This window comes from Carlito syrichta, unplaced genomic scaffold, assembly GCF_000164805.1.
Source record: "Carlito syrichta isolate Samal-C Ts95f unplaced genomic scaffold, Tarsius_syrichta-2.0.1 Scaffold301920, whole genome shotgun sequence".
NCBI lineage: Eukaryota > Metazoa > Chordata > Mammalia > Primates > Tarsiidae > Carlito > Carlito syrichta.
The window spans coordinates 143,891-166,478 of record NW_007246016.1 but is presented as its reverse complement, the minus strand read 5'-3'; the positions used below and the strand labels follow the sequence as shown (position 1 = coordinate 166,478).

Here is a 22,588-nt window from a genome sequence, read left to right as displayed (position 1 = left end):
CCTCAGCCTCCCAAATTGCAGGATTACAGGCTGAGCCACCGAGCCCAGCTTCTCTGCTTTTTCAGCGGCCTCTGAACAGACCACAGAACTCTCTGTGGCGTCTGACTACAGTGACACCTGTGAAACCAGAGCTCCTCTGAATGCAAGGCAGGGAGAGGGCTGCGATGGATTAAGATGTGACAGTTTAGCCACCAACTCTACTCAGGGTGCCAAAATACTTGGCCAATGCTCGAGTTCTTCACACCTCCACAAGGCATCCTCTGCTTTTCCTGAGGACACTTTTCCAGGACACAGTGGCCCGCATTGGCCGCTTCCCTCACTCTTCCATTTAAAGAGAATATGGCACACCTGCCGTGTCCTAGGAACGCTTGCTGGGACACATTCCAGAAGGTGAATTTGTTGAATTATTCCAGAATAAGAATCTGAGGCGTTATTATTTTTTCCCCTTGCTATTTAGGTGATGTAACAGGTACGTGCTCTCATTTCACACTTCTCTACTGTTTCGTTTTTCAGTATGTCCTTGTACTTTTCTGTACTCATCAGGTATGTGTTTCAGTCAGGACCCCACAGTGAGAACCCTCAGTGAGGACCCTATAGCCAGGACTCTGCAGTGAGGACCCCACAGTTAGGACCCCACAGCCAGGACCCCACAGTCAGGACCCCTCAATCAGGACCCTGCAGTCAGAACCCCACCGTCAGTCCCTTATAGAGTCAGTAGAGAGAAGAAGCTGAGTGCTCAGATTCCAGACAAACAATCATGGCCCCACCCTTGGCCCTGCCACTCACCAGCTGTGAACTTCAGTCACTTATTTCATTTTCTTGGGCTTCAGTTTTCCTCACTGGTAGAAGGAATGTCCCCATGGCCTGTGTGGTGAGGGTTAGGTCAGAGAATGCACTTGTGAAGTGCCTGTCTCTCTCACACACGACAGACACACACCGCTGTCAGCAACTCTCCCAGGGAAGGCTTTCAGCTCTGCGTGGTGGGTTATGAAATGCCCTCGGCAGGCCTTTGACGAATGATTATGGTGATGGAACTGTTAAAACAGGACACAGAGGCCTTTATGACTCAGAATTAGCCCTAGAATCACACAGCTGGAAGTTATTAGAAAACTGTTTTACTACCACTTGCTGGGGTAGTTGAGGCCTGGGCGTTTTCTCCTTGTCCACCGTGGCTATTAGGGAAATCAGGTGACAACAATTCTGAGAGGGTGGAGGGTCTTTAGGGACTATGGTCATAACAGAGAATTGGCCATTCCCCTTTAGGGACTTGGGCACTTCCTACTCCCCCCACCCCGCATATACCAAAGAACAACGGTCCAACGAGGTACTGATGATCTTAAAACAAGGCAAGCCTTCCCTAACCCCACGAGATACATTTAGGTAGCAGCTGAGCTGGAGAGCATGGCTTAGGCCGAGAGGCCCAAGCAAGGCTTCTTTCTTTCTACGAGTTAATACCCATAAACCACACGAAGGTTACGGTGATCACGATGCCTTTCCCCTGGATCCTAAGGCTCCACTCCACCACACAGCTGCAAATCCAACCGGAAGAGCAGGGCAAGGGAGGACCTGCTGCTTCCGGAAGAGCCCCGGGGGTACACGGAGAGGAGGCCCCGGAGCATGGTGGGGAGGGGGCATGCTTCTGAATTCACTGAGCCTCACCACTGACCCTGTAAAGTAGATGGTATTATCACTCTCATTTTGCAGGTGAAAAAACGGAGGCACAGAAGAAGCAAGTTGCCCAAGGTCATGCAGCTGTGGAGGCAGAGCTGGGACCTGAACTCAGGCAGGTTTGTTCCTCACTGGCCTCTCAGAAGGCCTCCTCCATTATGCCCTCAGCCTCCATGACAGGGAAGCTCTGCCACTTCTTTCCGTTCATGAGCATGACAGCCATCACAAGCAGGTGAGATCACAGATGTATGCTCTTGAGTGGAGGCAATGCTGTCCCTTGCACATTGTTCTTGCAAGTGTGAGCCTTGTTTCTGTAATTAAACGCAAGCAAAAGGTGAAAGGGGTAACTCTGTGGCTGGGTTGTTTAACAGCCTTTGGACATCACTAAGAGAACTAGACACATCATTACTAAACTTCTCAGGCCACGTCTCCTTCTAGAGGAAACTGACCAGTCCCAGCCCCTACAGAGGGAATGTCCCTCAGCTGCCATATTCTCTCCACCACTGGACCCTCACTCCTTCCCCTGCTGGCCCAATGGTGACTTCAGACCCCCAAAGCCCCTAATCCCTAGGCGCGTCAGGGACCTACAGTGGGGCCTGATGAGAAATGACAAGCAGGGACCCATCGCATCCTCAGCCTTGGGAATCTGCCTTTGGAAACAAAGAGACAAGGCTGTGAACTTCGGAGGTAAAGGCTGAGAGTTCAGGAAGGGAAGGTGCCCCTGCGGCAGAGGCAGGAGGACGCGTGGAGTGAAGCGGACATGGACAGCAAGCGAGGCAAAGGGATGCATCCTGCAGGTGACGTCCAACCTGCCTGCACATCAGACTTGGCCGGAGGGTGTTTAGCAAGTCCTGGGCCTGCCTCACCTCCAGAGGTTCTATTGAATCAGTGTAGAGTGGACTTGGGTATGCGTGGGTTAGACACCTCCTCAGTTGAGGCTAAGGCATAGCCGGGTGGAGAAGCACTGCCCTTCAGACGCTTCTCGGCCTCTGGACGCCCCTGGCGTTGAGGCTCCTGGCGTCCAGACTGCTCCAGCTCTGCAGGAGGCCCCGTGCTTCAGGTCCTGGCTCACTGGCAGACACTTTTGGATGTTCGGTCACGTGCAACTCCTGCCTTGTTCTTTGCTAGCAGAATCCTGACTTGATACAGGTGTTAGAGCAGCAATATGGTCAAGGAAGATGGGTCCGATCTAAGGGATGATGTCTCATTGGTCCAAACCAGACATGCCAATCCCATTCCGTTCTCATCTTAGAGATGGGTATGTGATCCAGTTCTGTCCAGTTCTGACCAATGACATGGGAGGATGTGAGTTTCTGGGGAAACTTTTCAGAGAGAGAGACAGAGAGAGACAATGAGAGAGACAGAGATTGAGAGGCAGAGAGATACCCATAGAGAGAGAGAGAGAGAGACAGAGAGAGAAACTGGAGAAGCGGCCCCTCACCCTTTCCTGCACTTGGAAGTTATGCTGGCTGATGTGAGGCCTGGAGCTTCAGGAGCCATCTTGTAACTATGAGGGGAAAAAACCAATAGAACTGTGGAGAAGCTAACCAGAGTCCTGTCATGATTGTTGTGGCATTAATCAACCTAGGAACCACCTACCTCCAAATCTGCGTGGTTTACCAGGTGCTTCCCATGCACCAGGTGCTGATCTGAGCACTTTTCATGGATCAATGAATGGAATCCTTAACCCAGAGGCTTCACCGCCCGCATGTGCGAACGATACAGGCCCTCTCTTGCACCCCTCACTCCACCCCTCCACCACCCAAGGCATCAGAACCGACCGCCTCCGGGAGAGCAGCCTTCCCCTGCATACCCGACGCAATCTGAGTGTTTCTCCGTGAGATGAAGAGTGTTCTGTGTACACTACTGGGGTGAAAAATAGCCAACAGACAGCAGAAGGCCTCAGGGCCAGTGAGTTCCGTGGCTCTCAGGAATGCCCTCGCCCACTGTAAGCTCAGGACACAGTGGACGCCTCCTTGTCACTCAGCAGAGCTGGGCACACCCAGCCTCCCCTCCAGCCCTCGCTGGTCTCTGCCCCGTTGCCTCCCTCTTCCCTTTGCTCTAGCCCTCCAACAATGGGCTATCAGGGGAAGAGAAATGGAGCATGCATCCAAAAAACCAACCCTGGAGTGACAGATTTTAAAATCTGGATTCCAGGCAGCGGAATGTCCCAAAATATCAGCAATTGCTCTCATTAGCCTGGTTGTTTCTCCAGAATGGGCTTTCTTTTCATGCTGTCCTGGTTCCCCCCACATAACCCTAAGCCATCCCTTGCGGCCTCCTCCGTGGCTCTACATCCAGGAGGCGCTCACACCCTCTGAGACCTCTCAGCAGCCCGTCCCCATTTCACCCATCTTCATAACTCTCATTCACAAGCTCAGAAATTGGTTGGCATGGCTCAGTCCCTTGACGTGGGCTCAAAGAACATCACAGGTATGAACAGTTTATACAGACTTTATTTTTCACCCGTTGAGGTGAGCACACAGAAGTCTGGGCAGGCAGAGCTCTACGCGATGCAGTCACATGACCTGCCCTGGTTCACAGACATGGACCGTGAGACTCGGTGGTGAGGGAAAGGGGTCTTGTTCCTACCACAAATTGCTATGGGATTATCACAATGACACATCTGTTCTCGGTTCTATTTACACCATGGAGTGTGGAGAGGGTACATTTCTTACACTAAAAATATATCCTTTGGAATCTCTAAAACAAAAATATCTCTATCTCTACATGAGACCTACTAGAAAGAACATAGAAAACAAGGGAAATGTACCAGCACCTCGAGTTGTCCCCGCTCGTGGGAAGGATGCTGTGCTCTCCACCTGACACCATTAGCTCGGAAGGGCAGCCAATTTGAATCAACCAGACAGACAGACACAGGTAAACAACAGGCAGGCTTGCCATCCTGGAGGAGCAGATACAGGAGAAAAAAAGGAGGAGGGTTTTGGCCTCTTTGACAAAGGAGTAATGGCGCATCCAGCTGGGCGCATCTGTTTCCAGGGTTATTGCACATGTGCAAAACTGCATGTTGAAGTCAACGGCAACCTGCCAGCGAAGCCCAAGCCCTGCTGACTTCTGCGGTGCTCAGAGGAGTGTTGTGGGTGGGTTGTCTCCCGGAAATATGGATGCCATCAGCTAGAAGAAAAAGTTCTGTATTCTCCAATGCTGAAAGTGGGTTAGGTTTAGGAAAAACACTATTCCTTTTTTCTCCAGAAGGATCAGACACCATCCCGTTCCCTTTGAGCACATAATCTCCTAAAAGAAGTATGTCTATGGATCAATCATTCCATATTCTGAATTTTCCTATTGAAAATGCTCACATCGGCTGGGCTCGGTGGCTCAGCCTGTAATCCCACGCTTTGGGAGGCTGAGGTGAGTGGATTGCCTGAGCCCGCAGGTTCAAGACCCGCTTGGGCAACTTGGCGAGACCTCCTCTCTACAATAAATAAAAAATTAGCCGGGCGTGGTAGCACGTGCTTGTAGTTTCAGCTACTTGGAAGGCTGAGGCGGAAAGATCGCTGGAGTCCACCAGGTCGAGGCTGCGGTGGCCGGGAGCGGCCACTGCACTCCAGACCGGGTGACAGAGTGAGACTCCAACTCAAAAAGAAAATGCTCACATCATACCCCTTTCCTCTTTTCATGCCTCAAGCAGTAATTCAGCTTTTTTTTTTTTACATCTTTTGGTTATGTAAATTACCCTCCTTTTGCATGAAGTCAACTGCCCATTCCCTATACTGTAATTAATGTTAAGAGATCAAGGGCACCAAGAACCATAAAGGATCGATTCTAAAGAAAAATGGCTCCTATTTGGTTTTGAAATGTCCTTTTCTGATTGCACTGAAATAGGGATGAGCCTGAGTCCCTGACCCTCAATTAGGAAAATAAAGTCCCTTTTTCAAGAAGTTCCAGAATGGTCCAACCTCCCCACCACTCTCGCCACCGCCAGCTGGTGGTGGTTTTAGGACCTCTGACCAAGAACGTCCCACTTGAGGGACTGAGAAAAAGACAAAAGAGAAGAGTAAAGGGGGCTTGAAAAAGCACAGACAAGTCAGGCTCGGTGGCTCAGTCTGTAATCCCACGCTTTGGGAGGCTGGGGTGAGGGGATTGCCTGAGCCCGGGGGTTCAAGACCCGCCTGGGCAACTTGGTGAGCCCTCATCTCTACAATAAATCAAAAAATCAGCCGGGCGTGGTAGTGCACGCCTGTAGTTCCAGCTACTTGGAAGGCTGAGGTGGAAGGATCGCTGGAGTCCAGCAGGTCGAGGGTGCGGTGGCCGGGAGCGGCCACTGCACTCCAGTCTGGGTGACAGAGTGAGACTCCAACCAAAAAAAAAAAAAAAAAAAGAAAAAGCACAGACAGCAAAGAGGGAGGAATTTGGGTGATGCCTCACTTGGCCGTCCAGGGCTCGCTCGGAGTGTTTCTACCTTCTGGGAGGCCCAACACTCATGGCCAAAAGAAAGTCAAAGGGGTGAGGACACTCAGTGCAGGCTTCCTGGATGTCCTGTGAAGATGTGGCTTGGAAGCCTGAGAAGCTTGAGGAAAATGCAGGAGCAAACTGACAAGGACAACTGTTTAAGAGTCCTGGAAACGAGCGCTGATGCCCTGTCGCACCCTCCCATGTGACTGGTCAGAACTAGACAGAACCGGATCACATACCCTCCTCCAGATGAGAAACAGGGAAGATGATCAAATGGCAGAGAGCACACATTGATTACATTTCTGATGCTGGTTGAAAAGGAAGCCAGGTGCCGGGGGTCCAGCCTGCTCCTACACTTTGGGCAAACGTGAGACTCAGAACACAGACACTGGAACCAACAGAGAAGACGCAGGAAGAATGACTGACTCCTCTACTCAAGAGAAAGATTGAGAGGGTGGAAAATAAAGAAATAGGAGGAGGCCCGGCTAGCTCACTTGCAAGAGCATGAGACTCTTAAAGAAGAACGAGGAACTGTCTTTTTTGGATGAGCAGAAGCCACAGATCCCACACAGCAGAGACCTCTTGAAAATCACAGCTATCATAGCCAAGATAGCAACCACGCCTGGGACTTCACATGGACCAGATTTTAACTAAACATTTATGACTAATTTAAAAACTAATCACACCCCAGACAAAGAGGATTAATGACAATTCATACCATCTTTTGGAACTACGTGGCTCATTACTCCTCTATCCCAAAGGCAAGTCTCTACAAATAAGGAGTTAGGTGGGACAGGGGCTATCTGAGGTCAGACCACACACCTTAACAATCCTGTCTTCAGAAGTTGGAAATCATACCTAACTACAAAAGCCAGTCTGTGTTTATGCAACCAAACATATCTGTCAATGCATGGCGTATTTCTGCTGCCTCCACCTTCTCTCCAGACCCACCCTTCCCTAAAAGTCAGGGCTAGGAAATAATCCACCCATCTGCAGCCAGTTCTTTTCCCCTAGCACTAAGAGCCCACTCTCATCACTTTCTTGAATCCCTGGCCTTCCCCTCTTTTCTATCTCGACACCACCAGCCTATCAGGGCATTGGGTTGCCAACACTCAAACTGTTCCTGAAATTCCTCCTTGACATAAAAGAGGTGGGCCACTTCTCTGGCCTAGGTAAATGTGGGCATGAAAATACCTAACTACCTGCTTGGCTTTCCACTCCTAAATCCGTTCCTCCTTCCTGTTGAGCTTAAACACCTTTCTCTATAGATTAATCTGTCCATATTTGTTCTCAAGCTCTTCTTTCTTCCCCGAGTTGGGGTCTTACTTTGTCTCCCAGGCTGGAGTGCCATGGCACAATCACAGTCCACTGCAGCCTCAAGTTCCTGGGCTCGGGCGATCCCCTAACCTCTGCCTCCTGAGTAGCTGGGACTATAGGTGTACACTATCACAACCAGCTAATTTTTTGATTTTTTGTGGGTGTATGGAGAGGAGATCTTGCTATGTTGCCCAGGCTGGTCTTGGAACTCCTGGGCTCAAGCAATCCTTTCACCTTGGCCTTCCAAAGTGCTAGGATTACAGGCATGAGTCACTGTCACTGGCCCGTTCTCAAGCTATTCTATCAGAGAAGTCTGAGATGAGAACACCTAAATGGGAGAATGACCATGTTGTTTTGATAGTTGCACAGCTAGATGCACAAAGACTAACAGCAGCAATGAAATCTTGTGGCTCCACTCTCATTTGTCAGTACACACACACACACACACACACACACACACACACACACACGCACTGCAGCTGCTTCACCTCTACTCCATTCCGTGCCCTAAACACTGCCCGCCATTGTCACCAGTCACAGGCCTAAGCAAAAAGCAGCGGGGACTAGGGTTGAGTGTTTGGTGGGAACTGGGACAAAGGAGTGAGCAGGAGTAGAGGATGGGTTCTCCCACTGAGATGGCGCACACGTGAGGCTGGCTATTGTTGGAGAAAACTCTGGCCTGAAAGGGCTGGCCCAGCCTTCCCAGTAGCTGACGTTCCTAAGGCGCAGGGACGTAGGAGGGCCTGCTTGGGAAGGACATGGTAGTCCCGTCACTGCACCGCACAGAGTCAACACTGGCATCCTCCTCCCCCCCAAGCAGCCTGGCACACGCAAGGCCGCACAAGACATCAGTGTTTTAGGAGAGGCATTTTTTTTTTTGAGTTGGAGTCTCGCTCTGTCACCCAGACTGGAGTGCAGTGGCACACTCCCAGCCACCGCAGCCTTGACCTGCTGGGCTCCGGCGATCCTTCCACCCCAGGCTTCCAAGCAGCTGGAATTACAGGCGTGCGCTACTACGCCCGGCTAATTTTTTTGATTTATTGTAGAGATGCGGTCTCGCCAAGTTGCCCAGGCGGGTCTCGAACCTGTGGGCTCAGGCAATCCACTCACCTCAGCCTCCCAGGAGAGGCATTTTTCTAACTGATCCTGTCACCTGGTTTGTCTTCCTTACAGCCATGCTGAGGCTGGGGAAACAGGTGAAACAGTCATTAACCTCCCGACACAGAGGTAACAGGAAAAGGTAGGAGGGGCAAGATGGAGCAAGAAAGTGGCGATGTTCTCAGGGAACAAAGAAGAAAAAATAGAGGCAAACTTAAGGAAGCAACAGAGAGGGACAGGAAAAAGTCTGCGAGAAAGCTTTTCCCACCGACAGGCTGTCTTCAATTTTTCCAAATCAGGTAGGTAAGCGAGTGCAATTATTACATTCATCCTAAAGTGATAACATGTGAAGCTTTGGCTCACAAAGATTTTAGTGCCCATATAGTTCAAAGAGGCACGCCCCATCCTGCCTGCACCATATGAAAAGAAGCCAAGGCTGTCCCTAAAACAGCCTCGTAAGTAGAAATCAGACAAACCAGGAATGTTCCCACAATTCAAAGGGACATCATTTTAATCTTCGAAAGCAGCATGAAGGTTAGCCAACAGGCACTGGTACAACTTCACATACTGCCTGTTTATAGCAGCATCCCTTCTGAGTGGTTGGTGTCTGTCCTGCACCAGTTAAATATCTTGAAAATCGTCTCTGTATTAAAATAATTGTGGCCCTAAGAGATATGGAAATATGAAAGATATGTAGGCATCCTTCTACATCAAAGGTCTCTAGGAAAGACTAGAATTCGACATTCAATAAAGCGACGTAGCCAACTCTTCTCTTATGAAAGGAAAGCACACCAGGGAATGTTCTACCGTACAAAGACTTTCCAGGATGGAAAACTAATGTAATTGGCTTCTCTGGGTGTCAGTGGGATTGCTAGTTCCATTCTGTGCACAAAAGAAGGAAAGGTCTCTATGCACTGGATCCCAAGCCCTTGACACTGCAATATAGAAAAGAAAAACCATAAACACAGTTTTAAACTAGACACCGAAATTTCACCCCTTACAGTTCATTTCCCAGTGTGGCTTTTTACATCTGAGAGCTGGAACACTTGTTAACCAAAAGAAACCCATGATGAGGAGGAAGCCACGTGGTTGAAGGTGGTTTTGGTCCATTGAGCTGATGATGGTTCACTACTAAGGCAGCTAAGGAGACAGTACATAAGCACTTGGATATCGCCAGGATGGAATTGGAATGTGTCCTCGAGAGGCAGCAGCAAGACGTCAAATAGTCCCACAAAATGGCCGATAAAATACCACATCCCCCTTTCTACTCACAAATAACTATTTTCAAATCTTTCCCAGATACCTAGAAAGTAGACAATATGACAAACCTTCAGGCTATGAAGTCCTTCCTGGTGTCTAAACTAATTCCTTCAGTAGCAATCTAAGCTCACTCTTTTACTCTATTGTCGATGAAAACCGAGAGAAGCTGCTCATTCTCACTTACCATTACTGGCTTTCCCCTGAGCCTTTTCCTATCTAAGCGAAACAACTTCAGTGTCCCTCTAGGCCCCAAATCATCTGAGGTTCTTGAGAGAGATGCAGGCTGCTGCTAGAGGGTGATGCAGACGTGTCCAGGTCGGAAGCATCTTTTGGCTGCATTGGTAGCCACCACCATGCCCAGACCACTGACCTTCCTGGTAGCTGGCCTCCTGGCAACCTCTGGGTATGACCTGCATCTCCCAGGCTGGCAATCAAACCATGGGCCAGGGCTGCCCAGGAGGCTGCAGACACTAGCAGGACTGCAGTGCTCTCCCTTCCCTCTCTGTTCCCTCTACTCCTCACCCCATCGTCTGGGAAGAGGGACCTCACTGAGGGACTCCTCAGTGGCAGACGGGCTCCACATGGCTCGGCCTGCCAGCAGAGAGCTTCAGAGAAAATGCCTGGAAAATGGGAAGCTAGGTCTTCAGTGGTGGCAGTTCTAAAGAGAAAAAGAAGGAAGAGGAGGAAAAGAGCCAACGGGAGGTGGCCTTCTGCATCTATGTTCACAGCTGGCGACTGGCTGCTGGCGTGGGGATGGCTGGACGCCCTCCAGTGCACGCCAAGAGGAACTGAATGCTTCGGCATGGCTTTGAAATGACTGAGGACAGGGCCAGGCGTGGTCTTGTTTCTCCTCTGAGAGACTCGCCATCTTCTCTGGAACCAGAACTTCCCTGAGGCAGCACACGGCCCAAATCTTCCATCCCAGCAAAGACTCTTAGTTGAAGAGACTGAATAAAAGTGTTACAATTAGACAAAAAGGGAACATATGATTCATTCCTGCTTTTAACACAATACTTTGAAGATGTCACCACAATTTGGATCTGGCTATATTTTAAGTTCATTTACAAGTAGACTAGTTCTCAGCTAAAAATAACCAAGTGCGTTATACTTTTCGACAGCTGCCTGGATTTTCCTCTGAAGGAAACAAGATTCTATATTTCACGCACATTCAGCACAGATTTATTTTAACCCATTCGATGAAGAAATAAACTACCACTACCACCCACTGGTGGCTGAGACTTTTCAAAGCACTTCGGTTTCTCCTCAGAGCAGCCTCGGGAGGGAGGCAGTTAGTATCGTCCCCAACTTGCTGCTGAGTAAACTGAGGGCCAGAAACAGTGGTCTACCAAGAGGTGCATGGTCTGTTGATTCCTGGCTGTTTCATTTTTAACCAGAAAAGCAGACTGCAATCAGGCTTCAGATGTTGCCCTCTGTTATCTGACTACTTAAGTGGTGTTTGGACTAAGTTATTCAACTAATTTGGGCACATAGCCTACCTTAGTGCTGACAAAGATACCTCAAGTCCTTCCTTTTTTTTATTCCCCTTAACGTGATTATAACTGATCTATGCTATTAGCAAATGATATGCAGAATTTAGTTTCCAAAATAAGAACACAGTTACAATTTAAATATTTCAAAACCTTTACTTGGTGATAGTTTTCATTATGGAAAGCTTAAAGAATATATCAATGCTATCAACACTATCTGAATATTTTAACAATTCTACAGTTTGTGTGACTGCAGTAGCCAGAAAGATGTCCTTTAGATTCTGAAATGAGAACCAGAAAGAGGATTAAGGGAACTAAAGAGATAAAGCAAATTTACATCCTGAAACAATTCCATCCCGATTTGGGGTCTATGTAAACGTGCTGCTCAAAACAGCCTGTCTGTTCAAATATTTAGAAAACGTTTTTACTTTTCTTAGGCTTCTAGCTATTCTTGTGGGATTAGCGGCAGTCCTGGAAGTGCTATTTATTAGACAAATTCAACTTTATAACTAAAATACATTTTACCTTCAACATTATTGCCGCTGTCAGAAACCAGAAATAAATAAAAATCAGAAGTTATGGTTCTCTTTACCTCTTTTCCTTTGTATTTCCAGAATTCATACTGAGAGCTTTCCAGACTGTGGTTTTAGGCATTTCATCAGATATATTAATCTCTGAGGGGTCACATCTAAAGTCAATGATTAGGATAGCAAATGTCAGACATACACATAAAATACATGTCTCAGTCTGTAGTGACCACCACCCACCAGAAAGGAAAGACTGTGTCTGAGGGGGCCCAGCTGCCAGTTCTCAGGAGCTCTGGGAGCCAGATGGAGTCTGGCCATCCTTAACCTGATTGAACCAAGGTCAGAATGGGAAGAGGCAGGATGGCCCATGAGGTGGTGCTGAGGGCTGGGGTGGTGGGCCAGTGGTGGCGGCGCCTGCCCCCACATCAGTGCACTCCTGGGAAGGGCCTCACTGGAGATGTTGATGACGGCACCCGGGGCCAATCTGCCATATCAGGAGCTACCAGATACTGTGTTCACTCTGTTCCAGACGCTCTCCATTCACGCTCCCATTGGCATGGCTAAATCTCTTTCATTTACAGTTTACAAAGGACTTTCACAGTCTATCATCTTAACTATCAGAGCAACAGACATTACTAACATCCTCATTTTGAAGGTGCAGAAATCAAAGTTTTCAGGGCCAGGTGACCATCCAAGCTTAAACAATAAGTAGATAATCAAGACCTTGAACTCGGTCATTGGTCTCCAAGAGCTCCAGGGTAGTTTAATGCTTTCTACAAGCCAGATTGTCTCCGAAAATGCCAGGAGAGGAGGCAGCACCCCTTGGAGAGGAAACACTGTTCTTACTTTGCCGCCAGATTGTTCAAAGCCGACGGCTCCTTCCATTATGACTTGCCCTCATTTCCCCCAGTAGAAACCACAAGCAACTCAATGACTCAGCAGTCAATTCTTCAGCATTTGGCAGACCCAGATCCCCTGCTCTGTTCCTTCTCTGCCCCATCTTGACCTCTGGGCCCTTTCTGCCTGTAAGTACCTCTTCCAAAGCAGAAACGAGACGCCAGGAACAAAACCACAAATGGACCAACTTAGCTTCCTGGGATCTGGTTGGATAGAGAAAGGGACTTACATCACCAGCAGAAGTAAGGGATTTCTGTGATCCTAGTTTAGTCCGTCCTTGGCTTCTAGGACCACAGATGCCATGAGCCAGACTGAAATGGACAGTCTCTGCCTATCCCCAAAGGCTTGCCCAAGCATAGGATTTCACACCCACCAGGCTGAGAACTCTCTGGAAATAAAGACCATAACCTATTCATCTTTGGAAGGTGGCAAAGAAAGGCAGAAGGAGCAATGGTTTGAGATGGACTAGAGTTTGAATCTTAATCTTTCTACTTAGCAGCACGGTAACCTTGGGCAAATTAGCTAAAACCCTCTAAGTCTCAGTTTCCTCATTTGCACAGATGTGAATAGTGAAACTTCCTTCAGAACGTTGTTGTACAGGTTAACTGAGAACACATAAATAAGTTGTGGCACCTCCTGGCACAGAGGAGGCACTCAGTGCACCGGCTCCCTTGCCTTCTTCCCTGGTGACCCTCAGGGCCTGGGGCAGTACCTGGCACATAGCTGGTATTCAGTGAACAATGAAATAGGAAAGGGATTTTCACAGGGTGGAACTGGGAGGCCAGATGGTTAGTTCTGTCAGCGGCTGCATTTGTAACACCACAAAGCCAGAGGATTTATAGAAGAACCCAAGTGGTACACCCCTTGATGTTTTGGGAGTTTTACCTGCAACTGTTGTTCTTCCCCGGACTGCTTAGCAACTTCCTGCTCTCTAGGGGGAACTTGTCTCCCCCTATTTCTAACATTTTCTCAGCCTCCTATAAGAAAAGGAAACATTGTTAGATCTTGGACCAAGTAGGACCTGAGTCTTCACCAGCCCATTTGTCTACAGCCACAATTTCAACCTAATTTCCTCTCACATGTATTATAAAGAGATTATAATTAGGTTCGTTCATAGATCTGTGATGATCAAGTCGAGTGACAACCAGATAGGTGTATGTGTGGAACAGTTCTGAATACAAAGAACCTGTCTGAGTCAGCCTCTAGATCTAACGACCAATTCACTGGAAAAATAGGGACAGAAGAGTACGTTAAATGACACCAAGGAACATATTTAGCAAAATCCAAAAGGTGGGAAACCCTAGAGGCCAAAGACCCTGTTTCTTCAATTTAAAAAAAAGGAAAAGGAAGCCTAAAGGAGTTAAGTCACATATCAATCTATTGCAACATATGGCCCTTCTTCGAGTGCTGCTTCAAATAAATTATTAAAAATAATAGGGAGACAATTAGGGAAATATGAATACTGACTTTTCTTTCTACTTTTATATATTTGAAATGATCCATAATACAATGTTTTCTTAAAAAATAATCCCACTAACTTTTTCTTTTGTTGTTTTTTTTTTGAGTTGGAGTCTCACTCTGTCGCCCAGACTGGAGTGCAGTGGCCGCTCCCGGCCAACGCAGCCTCGACCTGCTGGGCTCAGGCGATCCTTCTGCCTCAGCCTTCCAAGTAGCCGGAATTATAGGCATGCACTACCACGCCCGGCTAATTTTTTGATTTATTGTAGAGATGAGGTCTTGCTGCCCAGGCAGGTCTCGAACCCGCGGGCTCAGGCAATCCACTCACCTCAGCCTCCCAAAGGCGCGGGATTAGAGGCTGAGCCACCGAGCCCGGCTATTCCACTAATTTAAAGAAAATAATTACAGGAAAAAAATGTGCAGAGATGTTTAAAGTAGTATAATGAATAATAAAACCTAAAACAACTAAAAATTTTAACAAAGACAGAATATTTAAATTAATTATAAAAATAATAACTATCAAAAAGTATACGTGCATTAAACAATAAATATGATTATATGGACGTATGGAAACATAAAAATGTCTTATGAAATCAAGCTGAGAAAAAATTAAAAATAGAGAGATATATGCACAAATACATAATTATTACAGGTATATGAAAACTATGTTAAGGATTTAGAAAGAAATGAACATAAATGTTGACTGTTGAGATGGTGAAATTTTGGAGTCATGTCTTCATCTTTTTATCTCATTTAGCTTTCCAAATAATTTTATAAAGCAACACATGTATTAACAAATACAACTTTACCTCAGAAATTCTAGAAAATAAGAAGCATGATGTCTACCAGCCACCTCAGACTTAACATCCATAAGAGATCTCTGGATTCTCCTCCTATATCTGCTGTTCCTTGGTCTTCTCCATGTTAGTCAACAGTGCAACCATGCATCCGATTGTTCAGCCAAAATGAAGAGTTGTCCTTGACTCCTCTCTGTCACTCATGCCCACCATCATTAGCAAAATGTGTTGGCTCCATCCTCAAAATAAGTCCCAAATTCTGCCCCTTTCAGGGCCTCTACCTGAGCATAAGCCACCCTCGCTGACCTCTTGGTCAAACTGTTGCCACAGCCTCGTACCTAGTGCCCCAGCTATCGCTCTGTCCCTTCTAGCCTCACTGGCATTCCCAGTGTTCCTCAAGCACACCGAGCTCCTTCCTGTTTTGAGACTTTTCCACTGTCTGTGCCCCTGACCTGGAATGTTCTTACTCCAGATAGTCTTATGATTTGCCCTCGCTTTATTCAGGTCTCTGCTCAGATGTCTCCTCAGAGGAGTCATCTCTAATCACCTTAAATTAAGTAACTCCCTCACCCCATGCCTTCTTATAACATATCACTACCTAAAACTTTACACATACTTAAAATTATTGCACTATAATCAAGTAAACAAATATATACTTGTTTGCTTGTACATAGTGTCTCCTCCATGGGAATGTAAGTTCCATGAGTCAGAGACTCTCGTCCTGTATCTCACTGTGTCTGAACAGTGAGAGGAGAGTAAGCATGAAGGAAATATCAAGGAAGGAAGGAAATACATTTACACATGCATAATTTATCCCCAGGGAGACACAGAGACCCACAACAGACATTTGGGTCTATTTTTTCCCAACGTGTGTGTGTGTGTGTGTGTGTGTGTGTGTGTGACATATCTATGTCATATGTGTATATTTTTTAGTAAAATTGAGATTTTACTGTACATTTCATTTTACACTCCCTATGTTTTTCATGTCATACACATGTTCACATAGCATTGAGTATTCTTTAAAATTTGATTTTTAAACAGTTATATAATATTCTAGTGTAATGTATTTACTCTAATTTTCCTTTTTTGTAATTTTTATTTTATATAATACCATAATTAAAATATTCTGTCCTCATTGCTAACTGTATCCTTAGAATAAATTTAAAATTTAGTGTTGCTGGGACAAAGAGCATATACATTCTTAAGACTCTACTGCCAAACTGCCCTCTAAGGAGGTCAATGCAACTTACACTATCATTTTTAGTGTGCGAGAAGCCTGTGGCAGTTACAGTCTTGCCAGTGCTGCTTTTTAAAAATTTCTTTAAAAAAATATTTGCCAATTTGATAAGTGGAAAATGTATTCTTTTTAAATTTCCATCTCTCTGATTATTAGTGAGAATGAACTTTTTGTCATAATTGATCATATTTCTTCTTTTGTAAATTATCCATGTCCATTGTCCATTTTTATTTCATATTGTTATCAATTTGTACAAATTATTTGAAGCCGGGCTCGGTAGCTCAGCCTGTAATCCCGCGCCTTTGGGAGGCTGAGGTGAGTGGATTGCCTGAGCCCGCGGGTTCGAGACCCGCCTGGGCAGCAAGACCTCATCTCTACAATAAATCAAAAAATTAGCCGGGCATGGTAGCGCATGCCTGTAATTCCGGCTACTTGGAAGGCTGAGGCGGAAGGATCGCTGGAACCCAGCAGGTCGAAGCTCCGTTGGCCGGGAGCGGCCACTGCACTCCAGTCTGGGCGACAGAGTGAGACTCCAACTCAAAAAAAAAAAAAAAATTATTTGAATAGTAAGGATATTAACATATTTCTCAACTTACCTGTTATTTTAAAACTTTGTTTACAGAGTTTTGGATACCTTAAAGCATCACCTATTATGCAGTGAATTATTTATATATATTAACATATAATACAATATATCATAAAATAATATATATATGCACATATATATCTTTTTAGAGACAGAGTCTTGCTCTGTTACCCAGGCTGGAGTGCAGTGGCACAATCACAGCTCACTATAACCTGAGCTTAAGTGATCTTCCTATCTCAGCCCCCCAGGTAGCTAGGATTACCACCATGCTTGGCTATTTTTGTTGTTGTTATAGAGATGGGGTCTTGCTATGTTGTGCAGGCTGGCCTTGAACTCTTGGACTCAAGCAATCCTCTTGCCTCAGCCTCCTAAAGTGCTGGGATTGTGGGCATGAGCCACTGTGCCAACATAATGTAGTGAATTCTACCAATATTCCCTTTAAAGTTTTCTTCCATTGGTTTTGTATTTATAATTGTTAACATTTATTTAGTTCTTAAAATTCAAGATATTGGAAAATAAGTCTTTTAAAATGCATTTTGAAGACATTATTTTGTGCACTAACTGTATTTGGAAACCCTTCCCAGCTCTATCATGTCTTGGTCTGGCATTTTCGTTTTGCTATACATCTTTGCATGCAGAGATCATTTATAGAAGGTCCACTATATAGATGAGAAGGTGCAAAGGCTGAGGGAAATGAAAGACAGAAAGTTCCATGCAAGTTATCTTTGCATGGTGCCCACCACAGCACCATCTGCAATCAGACACATACCAAATACTCTAGGAAATAATGGGTTTTATAGGCTTGCAAATTAGACCTTTTGGAAGAATGTGAGCCATTGAATTTGATAATAAGAACTGATTCCATTTTCACTTTCTAGGTGTAAACCTGGTGATTAGACTGTAGACAAAGGAAAAAACTGATCAACAAATCCAAAAATAAAGGACAGACAGGAGCAAAAATCCTTCATTCATTCTCAGCTGAAAACATCTTTGGGGGAATTTTCCAGCTCCTAAATATAATGCTTGAGATTCAAGACACTCTGACTTTTCAGGTGGCCCCTCCTATGTTCTGTAATCTTAGGCTCCGACGTGCACAGCTAGTGCAAGAACACTGACCTCTTCCTCCTTGGCCTTCTTTTTGGCATCATCCAACTTCTTCTTCTTGCTCTCAGGCATAAGGTCATCTAACCAACTCAGCTCTCGCTTAGAGAAACAGAGGTCCATGACTTTTCTGACAAAGACCAAGGCCAAAACCTGAAGACAAAGAAAGAAAGGAGAGTTAAGGGGCCTAACTTTCTTACTGGAGTTAAAAGCAACATCTTATTTTCACCGCAGACTAGGACATTTCAAGAAAAAGCAAACCCATAATAATCATAATAGTCACCACTTATTGAATGCTGTCTTTGTGCCGTCCTGAGGTGTTTTATGTATAAGACTTTAACTATTATCACATCAACCCTACAACTCAGAGTAACTCATTGAATTCTCTCACTGAAGAGAGAAATGCATCATCTGCAGATGGCCCTACAGCTGCCTCCCCCTGTAGGGCCTACAGGCCAGCAGGGGGCAGCGAGCCTCTGCAGGAGCTCAGCCACGTGGGACCAGCCACACCCAACCCAAGCCTGCCTCCAGGATGATGGGACCAGGGAGGGCTGTCTAGTCTCTCTGATCCACCCCGACAACCCAAATTCTTGCTTTATGCCTACAGCATGCATCTCCAGTAGTTTTTGTCTATGCCCTCTGGCCTTGCCCAGTAGTCACCTTATGGATGGGGAAACTGAGGCCCAGAGAGAGGAAATGACTTGCCTAAAATATGACAGCTAACTTCCCCAGTGGAGACAGGTTCGGGCTCTCAACTGCTGCTCCACTTCTTTTCTATGAGGGTTATTTTTTGTCAAAGGGGAACCAGAATGACCTGCTTGGGTTGACTGCTGTTCACCAGCTATATCTGGCGTCTGGACAAGGAAGCAGGCAAATCAGTCTTACTAAACTCAATCACATTTCTCTTTAATTTTAATGATGATTTTCCTAACAAATCTAAAGTTGGTAAGATCCTTTCTGGGAACACCCAGGAATTTGCTGTTTCTTTAACCAAACACTCATCTTCTGAACAGAACACACAAATGCAGAGCCTTACATGTATTCTGACAAAATTGAAAAACCCACAGGATCTAGGGAATTAGAGAAAAAAAATTTTAAATAGAATTACCACATAATCTAGCAATTCCACTCCTGGTATATGCCTAAAAGAATGGAAAGCAGGGACACAAACAGGTATTTGTAGACCGTATTTACAGCAGCATGATTACAACAGTCAAAGGCAAAAGCAACCCAAGCACCATTGGCACATGAATGGATAAACAAAATGTGGCATATCTGTACAATGGACTATTACTCGCCTCAAAAAGGAAGGAAATTCTGAGACACGCTACAACATACATGAACTTTGAGGAGCACCACACTAAGTGAAATAAGCCAGTCACAAAAAGACAAATATTGGGCCGGGCTCGGTGGCTCAGCCTGTAGCCCCAGCGCTTTGGGAGGCCGAGGCGAGTGGATTGCCTGAGTCTGAGGGTTCGAGACCAGCCCAGGCAACTTGGCGAGACCTCGCCTCTACAATACAATAAAATAAAATAATTAGCCAGGTGTGGTAGTGCACGCCTGTGGTTCTGGTTACTTGGAAGGCTGAGGCAGAAAGATCACCAGAGCCCAGCAGGTCAAACCTGGGGTGACCATGAGTGTGCCACTGCACTCCAGCCTAGGCGACGGAGTAAGACTTCAACTCAAAAAAAAAAAAAAAAGACAAATATTGTATGACTCCACTTATATGAGGTGTCTAGAATCACCAAATTCATAGACAGAAAGTAGAATGTTGGTTGCCAGGGGGTGGAGGAGGTGAGAATGGGGACTCAGGGTTTAATAGGTACAATTTCAGTTTTACAAGATTAAATACAGTCCTGACTACAGATGGTGGTGATGGTTCCACAGTAATGTGAGTGTGCTTAATGTCAGTGAACTGTACACTTCAAAATGGTTGAAAGGGCAATAATATTTTATCACAACTTTCCAAAAAATAATAGCAATAATTTACTTCAAAAAAATAAAAGCCCCCTCACCATCATTGGGAAAACAATGGCGGCTGGAGAAGCCTTGATAACCCAGAGCAGGACAAGGCAGGTGAGCTGGATGAGGGTGAAGAGGTGCACCTTGCGCAGCGGCACGTGGCGCAGGTAGATGAAGTCTGGCTGGTGCTTGGCAGGCATCCCGAAGAGCTTCAGACGATCGAAGAACTGAAAGGAAAGACCTGGCGCTTGTTTTCAGGAGGCCTCTCTAGGTTAGAAGCCTTGTTAGAGCCATCATGTCTCTGACATCACCTGCTCTGACAGGTAGGTAGCACTGTTTCCACTGGACAGAAATGGAAACTGGGACTCAAGAAGAACGGGTAATTTGGTATGTGGCAGAGTGAGGATCTGAATCTACCTTAGAAAACTCTAGGTTCCAACTTCTTTCTCCTGCCCCACATGGTGGCACCTAAGGGAGCTCTTTCTCAGGGAGCATTGAAAACAAAATAAATTGCATCTTTCTGCTTATGAACAAAACCAGATCTCTTACTCGTTCTTTGAGGGGTTCAAAGCCATTCATTGAATATTTACAGTGAAAAAATAAACCTCATAACATTCTAGAAACGTTATGATTATGAAAATATGATTATCTTTATAAATAAGAAAACAGAGATCTAACGATTAAATAACCTGCCCAAAGTCACATTAGAGCCCAGTATATAAGAATGACCACTGGACATTCAATACAAACAAGAGTAATCATCCTAAGTTATTATATTATCTGGAGTACCAAGTTCCTGATGACAAGCACTTGACATTGAAGGACTCGGAGGAATAATTTCATAGACAGGAAGAGGTAGAGTATAACCGGAAGCGATATCTGCTTACATGAAGCAACTCCCCCTACTCTCAGTCTCTTCTGCCAATGTACCTCTAAATTAAACTCCCCCTCCCACACTTTAACCTGGCACTAAGTTATAACTGTCGATGTGTGAAAGCCAGCTTGGTTCTTGATCAACCTTTCATATCCAAGTTTACCAGCACCAGCAGAGCACCTAGTTTTTAATACATGTCAAATAATTGTCTGCTGAGTAGTTAATGAATGACTGAAGCCATGAAATTAAGCCAGGTCACCCTGGAAGTCTCTGTACTTTCATACTAACATGATTGTATTTTTCCTTGTATTCAAATAAATGTTTAAAACAGCCCATCTGTCAAGACTAGGACATCATTTTCTCAAGAACTGGTTGTGCTTCCCTGGGGAGCTGTCCCGCCCTGGCCAGGACAGGTGAACTTACAGCGAGAAGAAATGGCTCTGGCTGAACCATATGGTACCTGAATTCCCTGTAGTGAAGAGACTCCCATGTAGAGGAAAACTCCATAGAGTACTGGCATTGGAATAAACTGCAGACAAAAGGCAGAAAGGCCAGAAGTTAAATTTGGTATTATAGCACACTCCAAACTGTATACACTTTTAACCTCCGAGAATGAAGTCACAAAGTAGCTGCATAAACGTTGTTGGCATAAGAGTGAGGCTACAAGAGGGTTTTTTTGTTTGTTTGCTTGTTTTGTAGAAATGGAGTATACTTTAAACATAACAAAATAGCTCTGTGTGTGTGTGTGTGTGTGTGTGTGTGTGTGTGTGTGTGTGTTTAAGACTTGCATGAAAGCCAGCTTGATTCTTGATCAACCTTTCACATCCAAGTTTATATAAGACTTGCATCTAGGTGAAAAGGAAAACTCCGTGGCTATACTGCCTGGCCCCAGCCATTGTGAAGCACTGCCTGGACTCCTTTCTCCCTCTTTCTGGCAAATCTCCAACCCTCCCAGCCTGCACTGCAAATCCCTCCGGGGTAAGAAGCGAGAGGAATGTAAAGATTCCAGAGCCATCTTCCTGTCCCCTCACTTTCCACGCAACCTTGCCACCTATCTCTCCCCATGCCCCTTACTTCCTTCTAGGCTCTGTCCCCAGCCCTACTCCCACCTCTACCCCTGATCTAGGTGCCACCTGGAGGAGCCCAAAGACTGCTGTTCCTTGAAGAACACAGCACCAAGGCGCAGTGGTAGACACGGCCTTCCTGTAACTATTTCAGGAGGATTCTCGAGGACACATTCAATTCACTAGTCCTACAAGCAAGGTTATCATCGAGTTGGGATGTCTAGTCACTCTAGGGCTGGAACATAAAGTCCAATGGGGATTTTCTAATTCTGAGAGGAATTATGTGTGGAATGTTCTGTAGCCCCAGAATAAAAGCAGGTTACATTTAGTTTTCAGCTCTGAGACTTTCCTTGCCTTGACTCTGTAGCCCCAATTTCCCTACCTCAGAGTCACTCTGAGGTAGCCCCAATTTCCCTACCTCAGAGTAACTCTGAAGGTTACCTAGATTGAGAGATGTACTGTGATGGGAAAGTCACACTCAAGTTGTGTGGATATTCAAGGCAATAATAAGATCAGGATTTCTTCCAAAATCATTGTCTCTCTGAAAAGACACCTCCCCACTCCTGCCCTCAAGACTCTAGCTTGTTAAAAAGGAAACTTTTTAGTCCATGTTAAAATACACCAAATACTTAAGGAGATGATTGTGTGATTACAGAAGATTTATTTATTTATTTTATTTATTTATTTTGAGTTGGAGTCTCACTCGATCGCCCAGACTGGAGTGCAGTGGCCGCTCCCGGCCACCGCAGCCTCACCTGGTGGGCTCCGGCGATCCTTCTGCCTCAGCCTTTCGAGTAGCCGGAATTACAGGCATGCGCTACCACGCCCGGTTGATTTTT

The 22,588-nt window shown here is 45.8% G+C and overlaps 1 protein-coding gene across 2 annotated transcripts in view; it reads right to left on the bottom strand.

The window, feature by feature from the left end:
* Window positions 1–4,106: 4,106 nt before the first annotated feature.
* The window catches only part of SLC4A8 (solute carrier family 4 member 8), an 87,506-nt gene continuing 69,024 nt past the window's right edge, over window positions 4,107–22,588 (bottom strand). Inside the window, exons 20-25 of one of the 2 annotated variants that reach the window (XM_008055673.2) lie at window positions 21,146–21,214; window positions 19,865–20,038; window positions 17,865–18,002; window positions 13,556–13,647; window positions 11,839–11,934; window positions 8,987–10,706 (exon numbers count right to left, since the gene is read on the bottom strand). In XM_008055673.2, coding sequence (XP_008053864.1) covers window positions 10,694–10,706; window positions 11,839–11,934; window positions 13,556–13,647; window positions 17,865–18,002; window positions 19,865–20,038; window positions 21,146–21,214 — 582 coding nt within the window. In that variant the 3' untranslated portion in view covers window positions 8,987–10,693. Of the gene's footprint in view, window positions 4,804–8,986; window positions 10,707–11,838; window positions 11,935–13,555; window positions 13,648–17,864; window positions 18,003–19,864; window positions 20,039–21,145; window positions 21,215–22,588 lie in introns of those variants that run through there. The other variant, XM_008055674.2, reaches the window with a different exon arrangement.